The 20,693-nt window shown below is 37.2% G+C and overlaps 1 protein-coding gene across 2 annotated transcripts; it reads right to left on the bottom strand.

The window, feature by feature from the left end:
• Window positions 1–720: 720 nt before the first annotated feature.
• SLC25A15 (solute carrier family 25 member 15) lies at window positions 721–20,288 on the bottom strand. Of its 2 annotated transcripts, XM_034432241.3 has the most exons (8): window positions 20,063–20,120; window positions 19,580–19,732; window positions 17,201–17,332; window positions 12,587–12,845; window positions 4,122–4,259; window positions 2,840–3,009; window positions 2,104–2,262; window positions 721–990 (listed from the first exon to the last, which is right to left on the bottom strand). In XM_034432241.3, exons 3-8 carry the CDS (start codon window positions 17,253–17,255, stop codon window positions 869–871), a joined length of 903 nt encoding a protein of 300 aa, XP_034288132.1. In that variant the 5' UTR covers window positions 17,256–17,332; window positions 19,580–19,732; window positions 20,063–20,120; the 3' UTR covers window positions 721–868. The 2 variants fall into 2 exon arrangements, with proteins under 2 accessions (XP_034288132.1, XP_034288131.1); XM_034432240.3 differs by lacking the exon at window positions 19,580–19,732 and having other exon boundaries at window positions 19,800–20,288.
• Window positions 20,289–20,693: the final 405 nt, after the last annotated feature.

Here is a 20,693-nt window from a genome sequence, read left to right as displayed (position 1 = left end):
CAGTGTAATATTTTTCATGAATTCCAGTTCAGCAGCTTTAAATTAGTTCCACATTGATGTTTTGTCATTTCAAGTGCGGAGCGCGTACTTCCAAACCAGTAGGGAAGGTAAGTAGATTTCACCCCTGAGCTAAGCCAATTGTTGTCCACCTCACTATTAATAATATGCTACAACTAAGTAATATGACATGATTATAGGCAAACACAGCAGATTATATGAATACCTTTTACTTTTAAAAGAAATGCTTAGACTTGTGTAGATTATATGTCATTAGAGAATGAAAAAAAATCTAATTTCTCTAATCAACAGTTTCAGAACAAAGGGCACTGTATTCTGGGAACACGGAACATTATAAAGAAATATTGGGTACCGGATTACAAGTGATTTTTTTAGAAGTCTATTTATGTGTAATGTGCTTTCCAATGCTCTCTGATGTGTGAGAATCAAGTAACCGGTAAGTAGAATTGTATACAAATTAACTAATGTGGGACATTATAAAAACTACTCTGCAATGCACCTCCTGCTCAGCTTCCCAGCATATTAAGTTACTTCTATAATGCAGTCACTATGTTGCAAGATAATAGTTAACTGATATTGCAGCATATTCTTTTTTAAAGCCCCATGACTAACATTTCTATAGAAGTGAGTAATTAAAATCCCTTATAAGATCATGTAGTATCAGTGCTGATCTAGATGTGTAAATTCATAAAGCACACAACATTTAGAAAATACAGCATTTTTACTGAAATCATTTTTTAAAAAAAATTTAGTCATTTCACTCTTATTTCACATTTTAAAATCTGTCACTCACAGTTGGACAATTACTGTGGTGACCACACATAGTCTAATGATGTCTGTGATAAAAGTTCTAGCTATCAAACTGGTTCATCATCAGTTTACGGCTGTGTTCATAGGCAAGGAACAGGGCACCGTTGGCTGGGAATGCACGGATCATAGTAGGTTTCAGTCCAGAGTACAAGGCAAACACACCTATGAGCAAGACATAAGCATTAGAAAAACTATCTTAGAATTTCATTTCCATCGTTTTTTAAAACTTGGACTATGTTATACTAATTTAAAACTGAAGAAGGAAATCCAGCAAAAGCTAAACTTTTAGGCATTTCAGCTTGCCTGCAAATTCAGAAGAAATGGTTAAATATTTTTGGCTTGATCAGATGACTTTATCTCAATTTATTATTTATCTTACTTTAATGAGTAGTAATGTGTTAAGCAATATAATCTATTCAAAAAATAAAAGATGAAATTGTATGTCTGAAATGACTAGATTATAGTAATAATACAACTATATATAAATCTATCCGGTTGATTTGGAGATAGTGCATTTGAAAGAAAAAATAAATCTAAATTTGTATCTGGACTATGACTATCATAGGTCTGTGGTTCTCAACCTTTTCTTCTTCTTTTGTGGCCACACACCATGATCATGAACCCCCAAGATTTAAGATTTAAATCATAACAAGCCTTTGTGGACCCCGTTACGATAGTGGACCACAGGTTGAGAACCAGTGTCATAGGTTAATTATATCTTAGAATGGTTAAATTATACAACCTAACTTTCTTATTGAAAATTAGACTAGAAGGCTGCTAAGTGCAAGTGAAGGGATCAACAATAAATGAAATGAATGTACAGTTTATAAAAAGTATAGTAACATCAAAATGACATGTAGACATAATACAAATGATGTAGTTATGTAAAGTCATATTTGATTCAAATGACATAACACATATTTGTCCTTCACTTAGGAGCCCTTGTTCTATTCTAAAGCCTTAAACAAGTCATACTACATACTACTGTGATATGAAACATTCCTGGGGATGATGTGAGCTGCAGCCCAAATCTGAAGGGGGCAGATCAGGAAAGTCTGCCGTATATTAAAAGAGGTTGATCCTAAAGACTAATTAACCATTCTAAGGGCTGAGATGATTATACCAAGTTCAAATGTGGGTTACTGTTTGTGATTTAGTCTTGCCTGCAGGCATAAAAACAATTCTGTAGGGGATAGCTGATCCCTCAGTTGTGGCGTTGCAGAAGTTAAGAGATACCCTCACCCATGGCCCCATTAGTCTCTTCCATATTCTAACCTTCAGTCTTGACAACACTTGCAAAAGTTCTCATAAAGCCAGTTTGTTGTCCTGCCATGGAAAGAACTTGGATCCTAGATTTGATGCAGTCCACTGGGTAAACAGCAATCCAGAGACACATGCCACCAAAGCCACCACTGAGCATCAACGCAACCGGACCTATAAAAAAAAGCAGCAGGAGCTTAATACTGTATACCCTAGTATGATAGCAAAAAGCCCAAGTGATTTTCCCCCAACCCACAATTTCATAAAAAAAAAAAAAGTAGCTCCCATATCCTACTAAAGCAGGTAAGTATATTTGTTTTAAGGTTCAGTGTATTGGTGAGTTATGAGAATCACTTGAAATATGTGTGTGTTGGCTATTGAATTGACCAGTTCTCCACTAAATCTCTGACTTGGCTGCTGTTAGGGTTGTTGTTGTTTTTCCTTCCTTGTGCAGGTCAAGAACTGAAGGAAGGAATGGGCACTGGTTCTTCTCCACCTAATTTGGGTTAGGCTTTTTTTTCTTTAATCAGCAGTAATCTTTAAGGCTGCTAATCCATGTATGATATGCCATACACTAAATAAATAAATAATTTAAGCTACTGTGTTTATATGAGAAGATTTTGAACAGGCAGCAAGATGTTTTTTTATTACACAGAAATCCTTTGGGCTTAAAAGTCAGCAAGGGTGGGACTAAAAGAGGCTGTATTTATCTCGAGACATGAAGACATATTGTTAGCAAGCTCAGACATACCTAATTCCTCTTTTGGTTTTCCAAATGACAAAAAGGTCCGGCTCAGTTCATAGACTCCAAAGAATAAAAAATAGCCTGGAATTTCACGTAGCAAAGTGCTGAACCAACCACGATAGAAGCCAAGGGGGCCGTCCTTTTGCAGTACACTTTTGATTACTGACCAAACTGTACTAGGAGAGGAAAAAGAATATTGTTACAAACATAGTTGCCAGCTAATGATGGGAAAAGCTAGCTGGGAAAACTGCATCCAAAGATGTCTGGTTCCTGTCTTGGAGCATTGTCAAACCACATTACACACTTAATAGTTAAAATTGGTTAAAATCAAGGTGTGTATTTCACAAAAACCCATCTCAGAAGTAGTTTGGTACAATTTTTTGACTATAGATATCTAGATACTACTAATCCCTCATTTAAAAAAATCTTTTAATCGCCAGTGGTTAAGCTTCTAGGATTCTTGTCTATTACTTAAAACAGGAAAAGTGTGATTGATGTTGGACAGATCCTAGAGCTGCAGTTCATTCATATCTGGTGAGCCATATATTTTCTAGTCATGAGAGAAAAATAATGGGCTTAAACTATTTTAGAATGCAGATCTGCTAAGGCACTATAACTGGTCCCAGATTCCATAAAATCTAAATTATAGATGCCGATGCTTGAGGGAGAAGATGAGATAAAGATGGAGTTGATTCTTATGAATAAATCTTAAAAGGAGTACCTCACTATCACCAAAGGTTCATTGAAATGTGTGTTGTGTTAGCAAGATATAAACCAGAACACTGGACTAAATTGCTAATGCTAGCCATAAGTATGTTTTAAAAACAGTCTATCTATCATGGTATGTATGTATGTATGTATGTAATTAATTAATTGGTTTATATGCCGTACTTACTAAGACAACTCATGGCGGCATATATAACAACAACTAAAGATTTATGGATTTGAAGATTAAGAAAGATGTAGACTAAATGAGGGGTTGAAGAGACTTGCATAATATCCAAGAGAGAAGGGACTGTACGATTGTAACTTGGACTGAAAAAAAGATGGGAAGTGATTCTATTTCCTAGTTTTAGTTTCCCCCCCCCCACTTCCTTCTTTCCTTCCATTTATCTTTTACTCTGAAAAAATTCTTAAATGAATTTAAATCAATAAAAATGTAATAAAACATTTTTTTAAAAAAAAAATATACAAACCTGTAAGTGCAGAGAAATAAACTCATTCAAAGGGTCAAACCACTTCCAAACCTGGAAAAGGCAGGCAGGGTTGAGGCTAACGAATTACTTACTTGTGCTGTTGCACTATCTTCCCAGATAATTGCATTTCGTGCATGGCCTGCAGACGGCACTTAACAAGCTCTGTAGGGCAGAGAGCCAAAGTGGCAAAGGCAGAAGCAAAGGAGCCAGCCACTGCATTTTGAAGGTCACTGCAAAAAAAGACATGTATCTAGTACATGGAAATCACATGCATCTCAAAACCGGCATGCCTTGACCCAGTCACTGCTGCAAGTAATTCTAAAAAGAGATAGCAAAGGAGCATTTTACAGCATCCCACCTAATTGAAGCAACCAGAGGGAAAATAGAAGACAGGAGTATTAGGTATGCTTGCTGTCTTGAATTATATATATAATTAATGGGATAAAATCATACCACCATGATCATGCTTTCAACACTGGATTTAATTCCATGCCGTAAAACAGGATGCTATATAATTATCATTGATAGATAAGGGTCTTTTTGTACCAAGCATTAAAGGAAAAGAGTGGTCTACAGCAGTTCCACGTATCTTACTCTCTATCAGAATGTATCTAGATGGCTTCAACATTACTTAAAAATATAAGTAAGCATAGCCTCTTTTTGTTGTTTTCAATGGGCAACTGATCAACAGGGATAAACCAGTAATGAAATGAGAGGAGAGAAAGAAGTTGGGGATGTGACAGAGTTTTACATCCATTTTTTTTTCAGTCACCATCCTTTCTTGCTCAGTGGCCCAGCACATTTCCACAATATTTCTATTTTTGCTTTGCCCACCCTTGGATGCCTACATGATCTAAATGGGGCAGTCCTCCAAATGTTTTCAAAGCTCCATAATCATTCACTCAATCATTCGCTCCATAATCATTCACTCATTTTTTTTCCAGGCCTATCCATTGTCCCGAGTGTTCTATCTTTTCAAAAGTTTCAAATGTCCTGCATCCATCTTCAAGAATCCTTTAATTTAACCCAATTCATAGGCATTAATACTCCCTCTCAGTTCATCAATTTTCATACCAATCTTATAGATGCTTTGCATTATAGATGCTAAACTAATATTATATATTTTTGTTCATTTTAATTTTGTTTTGGGATTTTTTTTGCAATTCATATTGTCAACAGTTAACATTTAGAAAATCATTAATTGATCTTAAGAATAAACAATTCTCGGACTTCCGGTTTGTCTGCTTCCGACGAAAGACGGTCCCTTTTTAGGACCGCCAGCCCCGCCGCCTGTAGAGCTGCTTCGATCTCAAGAAGCGGCTTGAAAACTCCCAAATCTGAAGGATTGGTGGAGAAGAACAAGCAAAGAGCAGGTTGAGCCCCTGTGAGCCCCCAGAAAATCGCTACTGGGGAGGAAACAGGCGCGGCTCCCTTTCAACTTGCGGAGACTCTGGACGGCGTGGGACGACTCTGCTTTGTGCAGAGCAAGTCGGCTGCAGCAACCTTTCAAACTAATGAAACTAACTTCAATAACTAGCGGAAACAACAACCTGAACCTTCAAATCTAGAAATTGCAAGTATTATTCTTCTTGTGACTTTTTGATTTAAGTAATAGTCGGAGCGAGTGAAAGCGGCTTGAAAAAATGGCGCCCGGCTCCAGCGATAACAAGCTGAGAGTGAGAGTGGTTTTGTAAAGTTATTTTAACAAGCTACAAAGTAGCGCCGCTTGTAACAAGCTGGAATAGGAGAAGAGGAAAAATTCTTTTAAAATAAGCCTGAGCTTGCTTCAGTCTAATTCTATCCCCAATTTGATTAAAGCTGGGGGATTTTTTTAGAGGACTTTGTGGTGGTGGAAAAGGAAAAAGGATCTCCTTTTTCAGAAAAGCTAATCTACATGGCAGAATGGCTTCTAAGAAACAGGAAGGAAAGGCAGCAGGGGAGGGATCCCCCACACGTAAACCTGAGCAGCAGCTTCCTCCTACTCAGCAGAGCCAGAAAAAAGATTTTGATTTTGAAAGTTTAAAAGATTTTATTACCCAGGCTCTGGATGATAAATTTCAAAAATCTCAACAGGAAATTAAGCAGGAAATTAATGAAATGAAAAAGCTGGTGCAAGAGAATTATGGCAAGGTGACTAATAAATTATCGAATGTGGTGTCTGGCCTGTCAGAAATTATTATTAAAGTGGACTCTAAATTGGAAGAATTTAAATCAGAAGTTAATGTTAAAATAAAGGATACTGATTTTAAAATTTCTGATGTGGATAATAAAATGCAGAGAGTGGAAAACGAAATTACGATGATGCAATTTCGGTCCATGGAATTTGCCATAAGAATTAGAGGTATTAAGGAGAATGATCGACAAGACCTGAGACAGATTTGTGCTGATGCTTTGGCTGTGTTGTTAAAAATTAATTCTGAAGAGATTTTTTACAAAATAGACAAAATTTACAGAGTGAATTCATGGGTGGCCAGACAAAGACAACTGCCTAGAGATGTGATATATTTTACAGATAGAAGAATGAGAAATGACATTTTGCAAAAATCCTTTCTTTCTTCTGTGCAAGTGGAGGGAGCTCAAATTGGAATTTATAAAGAATTACCGCCTAAGATGTTAAAAGATAGAAAAGATTTTGGTTTCTTAGTAAATGAATTTAAAAAATCTCAAATTCCATTTCGGTGGGATGCTCCAACTGGCATAATTTTGAAGTACAATGGAGAAAGATATCGATTGAATACTGTTGAAAAGGCGGAACACTTCTACTATACTGTTTTTAAAGAGAGATCACCATCCCCACGTACATCTACTGTGTTGGAGATAAAGGAGAGTGATAAGGAGAAGCAACCTCAGCAAGAGATGGAAGAGCAGCTTAAGCAGGTCGAATTAGAGCCAGTGGAAATGCAGGGTGCTACAGGAGGTTTTTTGGAGGAGTCTCTGTTAGAATTTTCTCCAATTTTGACTACAAGAGATGTGGCTTTGGACCTAGCTCGGATGGCTGAAGCCAAAGACCAGCGTATAACTCGTGCAATTTCCAAGCAACTCAAAGAAAAGTAATTACAGGAAAGAGCTAAGGCACAATAATACATAAAGGGAGTCAAGAGTACTACATAAGAAAGTGAAGCCATGGGGGGAGCAAAGCCAAAGATTTCGGAAGATATTCGGCAATTCTGCTCGTCGCTTCAAAAAGGTATACATGACGCTTAAGTTTCTATCTTGGAATGTGAATGGATTGAATTCACCACAGAAAAGGAAGAAGTTATTCACATATCTGAGACAATTTAATAATGATATAATTTGTTTACAAGAAACTCATGTTAGAACACAAGATCAAAAATATTTGATAAATTCAAAATTAGGAATACATTTCATAGCCTCAAATTTGGAAAAAAAGAATGGTGTGGTCATTTATATAAATAAAAGACTGTCAACTAAAATTATAGAAGCAGATGAAGGCGGCAGGTTTATAGCAATTGAACTGAACACTATAAATGGCCAAATTCTCGTGATTGGAATTTATGCTCCTAATCAACAACAGGATCATTTTTATAAAACTTTGCACACCAAAATATTGCAATGGGATTACAGATCTATTTTAATTATGGGAGATTGGAATGGAGTAATTGATTCCAAGTTAGATAAAAAGAGCTTGGCGAAGTCAAGGATTAGACTACCACAGACTTTTTTCGACATGAAAGAAGATTTGGAATTAAAAGATATTTGGAGAATACATAATCCAAAAGAATTGGACTATACTTTTTTCTCTGATAGACATCAATCTTTTTCTAGGATTGATTTTATTTTATTATCAAATGATTTACTTGTTAAGACAAAAAGAACAAAGATTTTTTCAAGAACTCTAACTGATCATAGTCCAGTATGGATAGAAATTGAGACTGGAAAGACTGAGAAGATCATGGAGATTAAATGAAAATTTGTTTAGATATGAAAAAAACATAATAGAACTTAAAAAGCAGATTAAAGAATTTTTTGAAATAAACTTGAATAAGGGTACCCCAATTGAAATGGTGTGGGATGCGAGTAAAGCGTATATGAGAGGGGTACTCATTCATATGAATTCTAAACATAAATTGAATCGACAAAAGAAAAGTTGAACTGGAAGTAGAAATAAAGAATAAAGAACAGTTACTTATTAAAAATCCAACAGACGAAAGAATACGTGGTGCTATAAAACTTTTGAAAGATCAATTCCAAATGCTTATGGCGGAACAAGCTGCAACAAATTTACAATATGCAAAGCATAATACATTTTGTAATGCCAATAAACCGGGCAGATGGTTGGCCTACACATTAAGGAAGAAGCAGAGTATACGGACTATTGATAGTATTGATATCGGAGGGAAAGAAATTTTTCAACAAAAATTAATTAAAGAAGTTTTTGTAGATTACTACACTAAATTATATGCTAAAGATGATATGCAGAATGGACTTATAGAAAAATACTTAGAAAATAAAAGAATCACAAAAATTACCAACCAACAAAAGGAAAGAATGAATTATCCTATAACAGTTGAGGAGATAATTGCAGCAATTAAACAACTGAAAACAGCTAAAGCTCCTGGAACGGATGGCTTGACTGCAGTGTATTATAAAACTTTGCAAGCAAAAATGGTGGAACAACTTAGAGACTTATTTTGTAACATACAACAAGGGGGTAAAATACCCCCATCATGGAAAACAGCTTACATTTCTTTGATACCAAAAGAGCAAGTAGGTCCTAAAGAACCGGAGAATTATAGACCAATATCTCTTCTGAATAATGATTACAAAATTTACGCAAAAGTATTATCCAACAGATTGATGTCAGTAATTCAAGAGGTGATTCATGATGATCAAGCGGGATTTATAGAGGGTAGATATATGAAGGACAATGTAAGGCAAGTTATTGATTTATTGGAATATCTTGAGAAGAATAAACAGATCCCTGCAGTGCTGGTTTTCTTGGATGCGGAGAAGGCCTTTGATAGGGTGGACTGGAATTTTCTATTAAAGACTTTAAAAAAGATGGACTTTGGGGATCAATTTATACAGGCGGTCTCAGCAATTTACCAAGAGCAAAAGGCACAGATTATTATCAATGGAAGTTTGACAACAGATTTTAATATTGAAAAAGGAACAAGACAAGGTTGTCCGTTATCCCCATTGTTATTTATTTTAACACTAGAAGTCTTATTCAATACAATACGTGACTCGAATATCTTGAAAGGTATAGTGATAAGGCAAGAGGACTACAGAATAAGGGCATTTGCAGATGATCTGGTTGTTACCCTAACACAGCCGATGGAATCAATAATCCAGATGAAAGACATTATAAAAGACTATGGCACAGTATCAGGATTTAGACTGAACCAGAAAAAAACTAAGATGATAGTTAAAAATATGACACAAGATCGAAAACATGAACTTGAAAGCAGGGCAGGTTTTGAGATTGTACCTAAGGTTAAATATCTAGGAGTTCAGGTTGCAGAATCAAACATGAAATTGTTTCAAAATAATTATGAGGTGTTGTGGCGAGATATACAGAAAGATATAGAGACTTGGAAAAAACTGCAGCTGTCCTTACTTGGAAGAATAGCAGCAGTTAAGATGAATATTTTGCCAAGATTTCTTTTTTTGTTTCAAATGATTCCGGTGCTTAAAAGTGATAAACAACTGAAAGAATGGCAAAGTGGATTGAATAAATTTGTCTGGAACGAGAAAAAACCGAGAGTGAAACTGAAAATTATGCAAGATGCTCCAGAAAGGAGAGGTCTTAAACTTCCAAACCTACAGTTATATTATGAAGCAGCAGCTTTGACTCAAGCAAGTGATTGGTTTGGAAGGAAAAAGACTGGAATATTGAATATAGAAAGTTTTGATCTCGAATTTGGTTGGCATGCTTACTTATTTTATGAGAACAGAGTGGATAAAGTGTTTAAAAGCCATATACTTAGAGATTCTTTGATCAGAGTTTGGAAGAAGCACCGACTCAAATGGGATTATAAAATACCGTTATGGCTGGATCTTGGTCATATCATGTGGAATACAAATATAATGTCACTCGGGGGGTTTTTATATAAAGAAGTTCTTTTTACAGATGTGGGCAGATGGCAACTGAAGACATTAGAGACACTGTTGGACGAAGGGATTAATTTAACTTGGTTACAGTATAATCAACTTCAATTGAGATGGAGGGAGGACCAAAAAACTGGTGTTATGATGCATGAGGAAGAATTGGTTAGACATATAAAAGAGAAAGGTCCAATGCATATTAAAAGGCTTTACAATGTTTTGTTGGAAAGGGATTCAGAAACTGAATTGGTTAAAGATTGCATGATTAAGTGGGCACAAAATTTTGCAGAACCAGTGATGTTGGAAACATGGGAAAAAAATATGGGTTCAGAATGTTAAATTTACTCAGTCACAGAATTTGAGGGAAAATTTTTATAAAATGTTTTATAGATGGCATTTAGATCCTAAGAAATTGTCGTGTATGTACCCTAATGTTCAGCCAAAATGTTGGAGATGTGATTGTTTAGATGCTACATATTATCATGTTTGGTGGACCTGTAAGAAAGTTAAGGCTTTTTGGATAAAAATTTGGTGGGTTATGCAGAATGTTCTGAGGAAGAAAATTCAATTTTCTCCACAATTGTTCTTACTGGGTATAGTTAAGGGTTTTACAATGGATGAAACAAAGTTGATATTGTATATGATAACAGCAGCGAGATTATTGATAGGTAAATATTGGAAAAATGAAGTTTTGCCCACTATCAAGGAATGGATTTTGAAGATGGCCAGCTTTGCAGAGATGGAGAAGATTTCAGCATATTTAAAAGATCGCTCACAAGAGACTTATGAATGGGAATGGAAAAAGTGGATAGATTATGTGCGGAACAAATATCAAACTAGGAAGTATCAAATAGCTTTTCACTGAAAGTATTATATAAAAATAGAAATATTTGAATTTTGTGAAGATGAAAAAACTATATGGGGGATTGAGGGGTTCAGGTTTTATAAAAAGGGGATTTTGATGGGATTACATTCTGTGGAAGTCAGGGGGGGAGGGGAGGGTTAGGGGGGGTTTGGGAGGGTTAGGTTGGGGAGCTTGGGGTGGGTTGTGGGGGGAAAATGGGGTGAAAATGTAATTGTAAAACTTTTGCAATAAAAAAAAAGAATAAACAATTCTCCAATCACGCAACTCTCTGAAAGTAGGTCATGTATTTGTCAAAGGTCACAGGTCAGATTAGCAGATTCATGGAGGAATCTACTGAAGCTTCACGTGATTCTGCCAGTTGACTAACAATCACAAACAGGTAAATTCTGGATATAACTCAAGGATTTAGGACATGAGATACAGAAAGAATATATTACCTGCCTCTGGTTGACCTGAAATCTATCAATCTGATGGAGATGGATATTGTTAACTGGATTTTCATTGGAATGTTCAAAGGAGCATTTCATCCTTTGCTATAGAAATCTGATTAGCAAGGAGTAAAAAAACCTTATCTGTAAAGAAATTGGTATTTGAATAGGCTGGAAGAGAGTGGATGGATGTGGTTTATATACTTTGCAAAACCATGATATGATTTGATTTTTGGTTCAGTTATCATATGAATCTGGCCACTATGATTTGCAAATCATGAGTTATCATTTATCATGTTATAGGAACTCAGCTATTTAGAATTCCTTCAACCATAGTTTAAAACTGGTGAGCAACTTCTTTAGATTGGGGACCTCAACTCCTGATTTTCTGGAGAGTCACCAGGAAACTATCCAATGATATAGTGACATCAACAGAAGGGGAAGAGCTCAGTATTTTTCACCTGCTTTTCAAGGTATTGAGGATGTACAGTGAGAATGGGAGCAAGCCACTTTTATCCCCATCCTTGTTTAAGGATTATCCTTGTTCACACACACACACACACACACACACACAGGATGAAATTGGATGATTGAGTTTCTGCTATCCTAAACACCTGGATTGCAGGCTTGTTTTTAGGCCTCTGAAAAGCCTTACATTCCCACCCAAATCAGACAGGCAGCCTGAGAGCTTCCCATCCTTAATTTAAGGTAAAGTAAGGACAGAAAGTGCCATGTTACAAACAGCAAATTTTCTTGCCATTTCTTCAGGAATAAGAAGGCAAGGAAAGGTTTTCAGATTTTCTTCTAAATGACAAAAGAAATAGTTCTTGCAGATTCCTCACTGAGAAAGTCGTAGTAGTAGGCTGGCTTGCCTGGAACACTGTCTGACCCATAGCCTAATTAAGTGAATTATTTGGAGAAAGCTTTTAGCTCAATTAATCAAATCTTAAATGATTTTATCCACAGCTATTTATGTTTTAAACTACTGCTATCTGTCCTAAATACCAGAAATGCAGAGGGAAAAAAAATCAAGATATAATTAAAAGAAAAACATGAAAGTCAAGGAGCAGAGTTTCTATTTCAACAGGATTCCCATTTTCTGGTGTGAAAACTGCAGTTCTACTTCCTAGCTGTGATACTTAAAAAAAAATAGCTTCTATTAGTTGCAGAGTGGTTGAGGGAATAACATACTAACCTCAGCTTTGCTTTCCTCTCTAGGCCAGCAATTTTCCTCACGATATTTTGGCAAAAGCCATAACACATAAAGAGCACAGCATTTTCAGCAATGTTTGCCACAAGGGCAGGGGTGGTCCCCTTGTAGAAGCCACGGAACCCTACTTGCTTGTAGGTCTTCACAAAACAGTCCACAAGCCCTTGGTACATGGTGGGGAATGTCTGCATTTTCACCTTTGCTGTGTCAAATGGTTGACCGGTTATCACGCAGGCAGTACCTCCTGCATGAGAAAGGAAAGTAAAAACATCAGAAATGGGAGTGGTTGGGTGGCTGGTTTTTGTTTTGCATTTTGGCTGTTACATAACATTCTCAAGCAAAAGGAGGTAAACTGGAGAAAGAAAATTATCCTTGACAAAAAAGGCACATATTAATGTGTATGTTAGTTATAATTTTACAATATTTTAAGATTGAACGTAGGGATAACAATAGTTGCTTTGCTCTAGGAGTTTCCAACTTTTTCACATAGGGCACTATCTGGCAATTTCATATGTTTCAAACCTCCCTCATTTTAAAAAATATTCAAAGCTAAAAGCCAAGTCTTATGAATCTGAAGGCAGGAATATATTTTCTGAGATTTGGATTATTTTTCATTTCAGTCATTCCTTCCCTCTTTCAAAATAAATAATAATATGTATTAGTATAGTATAGTATAGTATAGTATAGTATAGTATAGTATAGTATAGTATAGTATAGTATAGTATAGTATAGTATAGAATATGTATTAAAATCATGCTCTCCCTTTTTACGAGCCTATAATTCCTTAATTCAGGATAGAGTCCTGGATGGAGCTGATATATTAAAATCATACTAACCCAATTATTTTTTTCAAATAAGGGACTTATTAAAACCCATCTCACAGAGTGGTGGTTGTGAGGAAAATTCGAAGTGAGAGAATTATGTATGCTATCTTGAATTGCACAAAAGGTGGGATGAAATAATAATACTGATGACTTGGATTGGAAGACAAGAAAACTAATGACAACAGACCATGCTTTGTAGCTAAAAAGTACCTTCTAAAACTCTTGGCTCTATTTGCCAAGAGTTGAAGAAGTTAGAGGACTTCTAAAGGTGAAACAAACTGAAGAAAGAAAAGCATGGCCTGAATGACTACATTAAGAAAAGCCAAGAATCCTTGCTGAAGGTAATCAAGGAAAGCTCTTGAAAACAGCACAGATGAAGGCTGAGTATAGAAAAGAAACAACTGAAAACTGATGTTAATTGGAAGAACAAATCAATGCATTAAAGATATAGAAGGAAAAGCTGATAAAAAAACCCACATGGAGTTGGTTAAGATCAGGAGTGTTAATGAAAGAAACTGAAGGCTTTATTTTAGTAGCTCAAGAACAAACGTTGTCAATTACCGGTAGTTGCATGGAGGCAAATATTTAACATGTAACAAACAACAGCAAATATTGCCTTTGTAAAAAGGATGACACAATTGACCATTTGATTAGTGGCTGCAGCAAAATTTCACAAACTGCCAGAAATATTCATTGGAAACATATTCAGAGGTTTGGATTTGAATGTAATAAAAGCCCCTGGGATCATCAAGGTTTTAGAAAATGAGGTTAACATTTTATGGGAATTTAAAAACCAAACAGACAAGTACCTTCTTAATAACATGCCTGATATTTATGGAAAAGAAGAAAGTCTGGTTCATTTATGTTGCTATTTTAGATTATGCTAGGATTGAGGAAAAACAGTTAGAAAAAATTATGAAATATCAGAGTTTACAGATCAGAGATGAATGATGGGGGGGGGGAAATCTGTTGTTATACCAATTTTGATTGGGGCCCTTGGAGCATAACCTAAAGGAATCCTTCAGTATCTGGAAATACTGAATTCATCAGACCTGCACACCTAATTTTACAAAATTAGGAACTGGTTGGAACTGCCTACATTCTTAGATACTACTTTAATTCTTAAATCCTTGGTTAGGACTTGAATGATGTTTCCATTAGTCTCAGACAGTGAATCTCACTGCAAAGTACCCACACATACCATAAGCTGAATCAGTGTAGTATAGGGGGGTCCCAACCCCCGGGCCGCAGAAACTGGGTGAGTGGGTGCACTTCATTTGGGCGAGCAGTGGCACTGGTGCCCATCACTCACGCAAAAGGAACTGCACATGTACTTGCCAGCCACTTGCGTGGAACTATTCCCTCTTCCCCCTCCACCAATCTGCATAGCCGGAAAGGTTGGGAACCTCTGTTGAAATACAAGCTTTTTCTAATCTGGTATTGTTTAGCTATTTTAGAATAACAATTTAAAATTTCTCAGCCAATGCAGCTTTTAACATGCTGGTGGGAAATTCTGGGAGTTGCAATATATGGAGAACATCAGAGTTTAGAAAAGTAGCACAGAGGGCCTCTGTGGCTATGACTCAGATTTAGGAAACCAAAGTTCAATTCCTCACTCAGCATGAAAAAGAATCATGATCTAAATTTAATCTACATCAGTACTATCATAAAAAAGTGGAACAACTGCTGATGCTTGCTCTAAGATTAAGTTACCTGAATGAATTATGGGATTTCCGCATGTTAACAACATGTAACAGGAATCCCAGCACCCCATTTTTTTTCTTCTGAAGAAAGCACGGAAGAAAGGTCACATTCACCTAACTTGGAAGTGCTGTGTGATCAATGTTCTAGAACAGGGATGTCAAATTCTCGTCACGTGACATCACGGCTTTTCCCTTCGCTAAACGATGTGGGCGTGGCCAGCGCGTGACGCATCCATCCTGCGGGCCACAAGTTTGACAGCCCAGATCTAGAAGAAGGGCACAATACTTCTAATATTTTAAAAAAAAACCTGGGAAAAGCTCAGGAGTGGCACTGAGGAACTTAAGATGATGAAAAGAAAAGAAAAGAATGATTTCTCCTATAAAATCCTGCTACCCTAAGCAAAAGAAACACTGATGATGTTACCTAGTTGGGAAATGAAACATCTGCAAGAAAACAATCAAGCTCAAAGAGCACCAAGGACCTACAGAAGAAACACTTGGGAGCAAAAAAGTTATCTTCCCATCATTCTCCTCCAAAACCAAAGAATGTCAATCTGGAGGCTTTTCTAAGTGAAATGCTTTGAACTATAAAAAATAATTCTTTGCATCCAAGAACACACATTTTACAACTGAAATTAATTATTTTGTGCTCTTGATAATCATTTTTAAAAACTGAATGCAGATATAGAAAAGACCCTATCCTTCCACAGTGGTGACAACTACACTGACTTAAGAAATGCAAGCAAGATACAAGCTTGGCTCTGTGTTGGGCATGTGGGCATTCGTATTTTCTGCTTTTCCTACCTTCTTCTTAAAGAACAGAACAAGCAAGCAGCTAAATGATCCCTGCCAATTTCTCTTTTTCATACTAGTAGTGGCTTCTTGTAGATTTCACTTCTGGAACTTTGTCCAGATATACAATAGAGTAGTATTTCTTAACTTTGTCAACTTTAAAATGTGTGGACTTCAACTTTCAGAATTCCTCAGGCAGTATGGTGGCTATTAAACTCCACTGATGACCTAGCTTAGCGGTCTCCAACCTTTTGGGCACCAGGGATCAATTCTGTGGAGAGGTTTTTCCACAGAACGGAAGGGGCATGGTTTCACATGCTGCCTGCATCCCACAGATGGGGCTTTGCTTGTTTTCATGGCTTGGTTGCTGGCATGCTATGGGTCAATGTCTGTCCACAGACCGGGGGTTGGGAACCCTTGGCTTAGATGACACACCTAGATCAGATCTAGCAGGAGAAAAATGCAACAGTTCTGCATTGGAACCTATTTTGGGGGCTTCTGATATCAGCAGTATTTTCTCTCTAAGTCTCGTCAAAAGGACAGAAGTCTCAAGTAAATTTGCAACTTTCCTCTATTTTACACAAACGGCTGGTTTTCACTTTAAAGTATTATGCGTCTCTTGTTTCTCCAGTTTATAGGCTTCCTATGAGCATCTGCTTGGCCTCAGAGGGAGAAAGCTCCCGCCAAGGAGACCCCTATGCTCCAAACCAGGATAGGCCTTGTTCTATGTCTGTGGTTGATGGGCAGTCTTCCCTTTTCACCTGGGTAACAGCTGAGACTATAGAGAAATACCAATAGCTGTCATCTACACTGCTATGTTCCTGAAAGCAAACAAATAAAAGGCAGTTGACTGGCCAGCACACCACTTAACTATAGAATCCAACACAAAACAAAGATTATCTTGTCTCTCCAATCGGTCATTGCTCAACGTTTCTTGTGACATATTTTGAAATGCTTGTGTAAGCATGAAATAAGGGCTCAATAAATTAAAAGCCGCAGTTAGGAAATTATTAGACAAAAAAATGCTTACTCATTTACTTTTCCTCCGTAGGAAGGGATTAGACAAAAGGAAGCAATTCATGGGAAGCTCATAATTTAGGGCAAGGTCAAAACATTATTCCCTGTTAGTGCCCTCCACTATAAAAGCCACGTTTAGGACCCACACTGCTGTCAACAGAATTGCCTTACACCTCCAGAGAAGAGTTTTGTTTAAAGAGCATAAAAGCATCTGCTATCAGTTTTTAACAGGATTTATGTAAATAGCAGTTCCTAAGACTTACCTACAGCCCCAGCTGTGAGATCAATGGCAGCTTGGATGACAGGATTTGTTTTCATATTTTTTTTTATTTGCTTTGTGGTGACTCTAAATCACAAAGTTTCCTGTAGCATGTAGGGTGCTGGGATGAGTATCTCTAAATTAGATTTGGAGAGAGAGGAAAATGAAAATGTTAGTTTGACAGCAAGTAAATAAGTCACACTGCGTATTGCATTTAAATATATACTAAGTTGTTCAGGCCTTTGTTTCTTAACCAAAAGTTACTTTAATATATAAATTATTGGGATTGGATTTCTCATCCAAACCATGTGGAAATATCACAGAAATACGCACTTTTAAAATAAAATGTTAGCAAAAAGAAAGTATGGGCATGAGTTTCTTGTCAGGATCTAAGCACAATGATTTGGGAACTATACTTCAGTTCTCAACAATTTCAGTGATTTTCACCAGAAGTTAGCTCCCAATAAAAGCATCAGACAGAATAAAGCCATATTGCTAAATACCATCAAACTCTCCTGCCCCAGCATCCTATTCCGTTCATATTTCCTCAAACTCTATTGAATCCTGCATAGTTCTAGCATTCTCTCTTGCTATAAAGATATGCAGGCTATTTATTTCAGGAGACATATTTGATTTCTTGTCCACTATGTATCAGGTTGAGGAATGATTTATTTTAAAATAACTGCAAGACTCAGAAGGCATTGCCTCATCTATCAGTTACTTGGGGCTGCCCTTGAAAATAACTCAGAAGGCAGAGAATGGCACAGCCTTCTTGCTGATTGGTACCAATTAGTTTTACAGAGTACTGTTGATATTGTAGGAGCTGCAATGTTTGCCAGGTAGTTTATGGCTCAACAAGAAGTGGTGGGATTATCTGGTCAACCCCATACATTTTAGGAACATGTTACCTTTAGGATCATCTTCATATAGACTCTGCCTGCCCTACAAAGAGTCTTATCCTTTATCCAGGGGATCATACCCACTTATAGGGGGCTTGAGATATTCTTAGTAGCAGACCCTTTTCTCTAGAACAGCTGGACCAAGGTCAAGTGTGCAGTCTACAACTGCAAGAACAGTTACAATAATTGTAATGATGATACAAATAATCATTAATATATAAATACTAAATACAAGAATCCCATCACTAGCTAACTAAAATTGTCTTTCAGAATGGCAGCAGACAATTGATGGCAATCAGTAACACACAAATTATTATTAAACAGTTTTAATGACTTTAATGGAGAGGTATCAATGCAAAACAACATTTATCTTTATTTCCACTCCCTCCCTCTTCCTCCTATAGAAAAAATTGGCATCCCAACAAAAAATAATCATCTTACAGTGATACCTATAGGGGAATCAGAATTTTGCCAATCTCAGTGGCCAACAAAACAAACATAATGAAATATTATATAGCTATTCAAACATTTTACCTTTGTATTAGTAAATCTATCATACAGTATATAAAACTGATGATCATCAGGACCAAGAAATTTGCTATTTTGAGGTGTAACAATGTAACATTAATATTTAATGGATGTATTACTTTCGAGTCCTTTATTTCAGCTCTTGAAATTAGTTATCTCCAAAGTTTACCAAGGTTTTATGATCTTATATATGTATAAACACTAATAGGAAAAAGGAAATCAGTACAGATTTACGACCACAATTGAGCCCAACATTTCTGTTGCTAAATGAGACATTTGTTAAATGAGTTTTGCCCCATTTCATGACTTTTCTTGCGATAGTTGTTAAGTGAATCACTGCGGTTGTTAAGTCAGTAACATGGTTGTTAAGTGAATCTGGCTTCCCCATTGACTTGGCTTGTCAGAAGGTCGCAAAAGGTGAATACATGACCCAGGGACATTGCAACCGTCATAAATATGAATCAGTTGCATATGAATTTTGATCACGTGACCAGAGGATGCTGCAATGGTTGTAAGTGTGAAAAAAAATCATGTTCCTTTTTTCAGTACCATTGTAATTTTGAACGGTCATTAAATGAACTGTTGTAAGTTGAGGACTACCTGTAGTGGTTTAAGGCACCAAACTAGAAAACAGAAGACTGTGATTTCTAGTCCTGCCTTTAGGTACCAAGCCAGCTGGGTAACAATGGGCCAATCTCTCTCTCAGAGAAGTATTACATATATTCACAGCCTTAAGTTACTCATGCATTAATAAAGGTGGGATACAAATCAAATAATAAATTACAGATATAGATAGATAAGATATAGTTATAGATGATATATAGATAAATTTAGGCATATATATTTAGGCATATGGTAAATTCATGTGTCATTGTATGTATATACCTAAATTAGGGCTGGGGAATCCTTTGGGTTCTATTCCAAAAATTTCCTTTAGCAACACCAAGGGCACTAACCTAGCATCACTCTACAGCTCTTTAAAGTAACTGCATCTTTTCCGGGGCTTGTGGGCCAGCTCATCCAGGGAAGAGGCTCAGCTATTTTAAAGATCTGCAGGCAGATGCTATCTCCATCTCTCCAGCTGCAAAGCCAGTAATAGCTTGGGTCTGCTAAATAGAAAATCAAGTGATGCATTATTTAAAAACAGAAAATAAAAGAAAAAAAGCCGGCACAAACCCGAGATGAAAGACTGTAACTAGACCAAGGAAGAATCCGAGCACTAAGAAAACAAGATTTCGCGCCGGTCGATCCCTGCAGACCGAAGAGGGCAGCTCCCCGAGAGAGGGAGGGACGGTGTCCCAGGTGTGCGTCCGCTGAAATCGGCTACTTCTCTCCGCTGGAGTTGCCACCGAAAGCCCTGCGCTTCTCTTCGGCTGACTCAGCTGCATTGCCTCTCCAGAACGGCTCGGCTCGCTTCCCTCGCAGCGAGCGCTATATACCTGCGATCAAAGGGACGCCCGCCTGCCACCCGCCTGGCAGTGGAAAGGACAGGAGGAGGAGCTGGAGCTCTGGAGCTCAGCCTGGGAAGCGGAACCGGAGGCGGGGAGGATGCTGCTACTGTTGCCCGCCCTCCTCCAAAGCCCGCCCCGAAGGTCGGCCAGGTGGCCTTGGCAGCCTTAGAGGGAGCGGGGGAGGCCGCGAGTCTCTGGGTCGTTTTGCAATGTACCTTTTAAAGGAGAATATTTGTAGCTCAGGGTTGACATGAAGGGGTCCTTGGTGCTCTCTGAGCTCCATTGTTTTCTTGCAGAGGTTTCATTACCCAAACTACTACCGTAGGTAACATCATCACTGACGATCTTATCTCGTTTGAGTAATGAAACGTCTGCAAGAACACAAGCATGCTCAGAGAGCACCCTAAAATTACCTTTTAGACATTGGTAAATTACATTCCCTTCTTGGATGGATCTATCCCTTTGCATGCCACACATATAGACCTGATTGTCACCTCGCTCTATATGCAGGATTATCTATCTATCTATCTAATCTATCTTATCTATCATCTATCTATCAATCATCTATCTACAGTATCAATATCTATCAATATCTATCTTATCTATCAATCATCTATCT

This window comes from Pantherophis guttatus, chromosome 1, assembly GCF_059756535.1.
Source record: "Pantherophis guttatus breed Tessera chromosome 1, ASM5975653v1, whole genome shotgun sequence".
NCBI classification, from domain to species: Eukaryota; Metazoa; Chordata; class Lepidosauria; order Squamata; family Colubridae; genus Pantherophis; species Pantherophis guttatus.
The sequence above is the reverse complement of the archived record's forward strand: the minus strand, read 5'-3'. Positions and strand labels throughout refer to the sequence as shown.